This window comes from Camellia sinensis, chromosome 14 (genome assembly GCF_055761805.1).
Source record: "Camellia sinensis isolate YWXY chromosome 14, ASM5576180v1, whole genome shotgun sequence".
NCBI classification, from domain to species: domain Eukaryota; kingdom Viridiplantae; phylum Streptophyta; class Magnoliopsida; order Ericales; family Theaceae; genus Camellia; species Camellia sinensis.
Genome location: NC_138974.1, coordinates 33,524,946 through 33,528,529, shown reverse-complemented (window position 1 = coordinate 33,528,529; position 3,584 = coordinate 33,524,946). Strand labels below are relative to the sequence as shown.

Sequence of the window (3,584 nt, the reverse complement as noted above, 5' to 3'; positions counted from 1 at the left end):
GAACCTTAAATATAGATAATAAAAGCTTTCAATACAGATTAGTGACAAAACAGAAGTTACATAAACATTCACATTGGGCTTTTGGGTTTCTAAGCTTAAGCAAAATAGAGAACTCTTCGGTGCAACTAATTGTAAAGCTATTCCATGGAAATCATGTTTGGAAGAATGTGCATTTCAAAACTCAATAGGTAGTTTAGCAAAACTGCTATCCCATTCATAACACCAGTTGTAACACATTAATGCTTCTGAAACCCAATGGGCTCCAAAATCAAATCTATTCATATTAAACTCTAAATTAGAAGACAACCACATCAACCAGAAGTCATAAACATGTAGAGAAAAAACATATAGATAAGTAACTGAGAATGATACCAAAATTACCAACAAACAATCCAGCCAATAATAAAACTCTCAATGAGTACTAATGTAGGGAAGAGTTATTCAACAAAACTTAGCTGCAAGAACCATAAAAACTTGAGAATGAGATTAACGCTTCTTGGATACACCAACAGTCTTTCCCCTGCGGCCAGTGGTCTTGGTATGCTGCCCACGCACTCTAAGACCCCAGTAGTGACGGAGACCACGGTGATTCCTATCCAAATAACAAACAATTAGCATCGAAGCGCTCAAGCAAGTATAAATGAACACCACCAAAAACATAAAGTAGAATGACATTATCAAGTTGATATTATACTTTTAATACACAGGTAAAGTAAAAGAAAACAATAATCAGTGTTTTTTATTTCAATTTACTCAATTCAGTTTTCTGAAAATTAAATTTTTTATTTTTCGTGATTTCTTATTTTTAGTGAATATTTTTAAAATTTTAAGTAATTTTTTTACTTTTTTAGATGCAACTTTACTTAGATGCATCTAAATAGTAAAATATTTGTAAAAAATATTTTAAAAATTAATATTAATAAATACACAAAAATACGAAAAATATATTGAATTTTCGTTTTTTATTTTTATTTTTGGTATTTAGTGAGTTTTTTTTTTAAAAAATAATATTATACTTTTTAATTGTATTTATGTTAGGTGTGTGTAAAAATTAAAAAAATTGCTTAAAATATTAAAAAAATTCAGTGAAAATAAAAAATTACGAAAAATGAAAACGTAAAATTTTCTGAAAAATGAAACCAAAAAGAGTGAATAATTCCTTCATGCAATCCAAGAAACGTATTAGCATCAGTCCACAAATGATGGCACACCTGATCTTCTTCAATCGCTCCAAGTCATCCCTTAGCTTCATGTCCAGTGCATTGGATGTCACCTGAGAAAATTTCCCATCCTTGTAATCCTTCTTCCTATTTAGAAACCAGTCAGGGATTTTGAACTGGCGAGGATTCGCAACAATTGTCATCAGGTTATCAATTTCTTGATTTGAGAGTTCACCAGCCCTGTTAGAGAAAATTGGAGTACCAGATAAGAGATCCCATACATTCCCCAATAACTCTGCCTTTTCATAAACATCTTACATAATACAGGCACAAAATATTTAAGAAGCAAATTTAAAAACAAACTAGAAAACAGATAAATAAGAGTTAATATCATTTTCTAAAAGCAAATTAAGCTGATAAAATCCAGGCTCTACACAGCTACAAAGATAGAATGGCAGCATTAAAACACCAATTAAACTTCAACATCTACACTGCTTCAAATGGTGTAGGAAAGAGCAATCTCAAATAATGGGAAAACACATAAATAGGAAAAAGTTTGGCAGTAATCTAGAAGAATTCGGCAGATAAATTAAAGTGGCATTTCAAGGCAACTAGAAGTAGCTCGTGTAAGCTCGCAATGCCGGTCAGGCAGGGTACATAGCCCCCCAAACCTCAGAAAATTATATACTTTTTTGGGTTATAATAGAAAAGTCACCAAGTAATTTTGGCACTGCCCCTCCAAAATTCTCTCAATTTTACTCATTTCAATATTTTCAATTTTGGCCAAGACTCAATTGGTCACTCACTCATGTAATGGACAAACCACTGGGCAACAGTTAATCAACCTACAATAGCTCCCTCTCTCTACAATTTGAAGGAAAACATGTATAACAACTGCAGCAAACCAGACCCAAACAAAAAGATAAAAGACACTTGCACACAACCATTTACAGATAGCCATCACAAGACAAATAAGAGCAAATTCATGACATATAGCAGAGAATAATGAAACAGTAAAAATAACCTCTTGTTCATGTCGACATCGGCTTTCTTGCAGACGATGTTGGCGAAACGACGGCCGATACCTTTGATGGATGTCATTGCAAACATGATCTTCTGTTTCCCATCCACGTTCGTGTTCTGCACTCGAAGAATGTGCTGGAACTCTTCATTCGCTACCAGCGACTGCAAATCAACACGCGCGCACACACACAAATAGATCAAATACATGGCTAGAGAGAGAGAGATTGAATTGAAAATCTAAGAAGTTTCAGTATGGATCACCATGGCTAGGGTTTCAGATCGGGCTCTGCGAAAGCTCTTTCTTTACTCGCTGCGACGGCTTGCAACTTCGACTGGACAGACAAAGCCTCAAAACCCTAATACCGGGGTGAACAATGATAATATATATACTAACAAATGGGGCAAATATGTAAATTTACTAATTTCGGTACACTTTCACGTGCCAACGCACCCGACCCGACGTGCCATCTCATATGTTGTGTTTTAAGAAGTTGATAAAAAATTGATATTTGACATTTTTAGTTAAAACAATTAGCTTTTTGGATAGTGACTTAAGTAAAAAAATTAACTTTTTTTGCTAAAAAAAGCCAAAAACAAGTTTTTTATTAACTTGTCAAAGCAAATGATTTCAAAATTCTACCAAATACGTCATATGAATGTAGGATTCACATAGAACCCACATTCTATGAGTTTTACTTTCATGTGAGATATTTGGTAAAAATTTTAACAGAATTTTTGAGATATCTAATATTACTTCATGTATATAATCGGTGGTGCTACATGTACCAATCAATTAGTCTTATGACATTGTTACTAATCATATTTATTATACACATTACAAATATCTAAAACCTCGAAAATGATATCACATCATCTATTAGTACATTAGTTAGTACACTAATTCGTATATAAAACATTTTTTTTTTATAGGTCTCCTACGGTATCACCAGTTTTTTTTGACCTAGGACTAATCTGCCGAGGAAGTTGCTGGGCGCATATGCGGGGTCTTCTCCCAAAGGGGTTTGTTGCATCCACAAAGTCTCGAACTCGAGACCTTTGCTTAAGCAACTCAAGTCTCCTTCCACACCAACCTCCATTGATATTTGTATATATAACATTATGCAAAAAATTACAAGGGTAAATTACACTGGCACTCCTGAGATTTATGTTTAATACAGATTTTATTTTTACATTTGAAAAATTATATTGTTATCCTTAATATTTGTAATCTCGTTACAAATTATCCCTTGAATTATTGATGTCATGTCCTAAAATTTTTTAAATTACCATCTTGCCCTTTTTTTTACAATTCCTTCTTCTTATACTACACTCTACAAATTTTCATTATTAAATTCTATCTGAATATATTCTTATTTAGTGATGATATACAAACATAAAGTT

General features: G+C 32.9%; 1 protein-coding gene across 1 annotated transcript; it reads right to left on the bottom strand.

Annotated features, from left to right (window-relative positions):
• Nucleotides 1-259: 259 nt before the first annotated feature.
• LOC114317646 (small ribosomal subunit protein uS13z/uS13y/uS13x) lies at nt 260-2,707 on the bottom strand. Its single transcript, XM_028264413.2, has 4 exons — nt 2,445-2,707; nt 2,185-2,345; nt 1,212-1,400; nt 260-592 (listed from the first exon to the last, which is right to left on the bottom strand). The coding sequence occupies exons 1-4, from the start codon at nt 2,445-2,447 to the stop codon at nt 487-489; spliced, it is 459 nt and encodes a 152-aa protein (XP_028120214.1). The 5' UTR covers nt 2,448-2,707; the 3' UTR covers nt 260-486.
• Between the last annotated feature and the right edge of the window lie 877 nt (nt 2,708-3,584).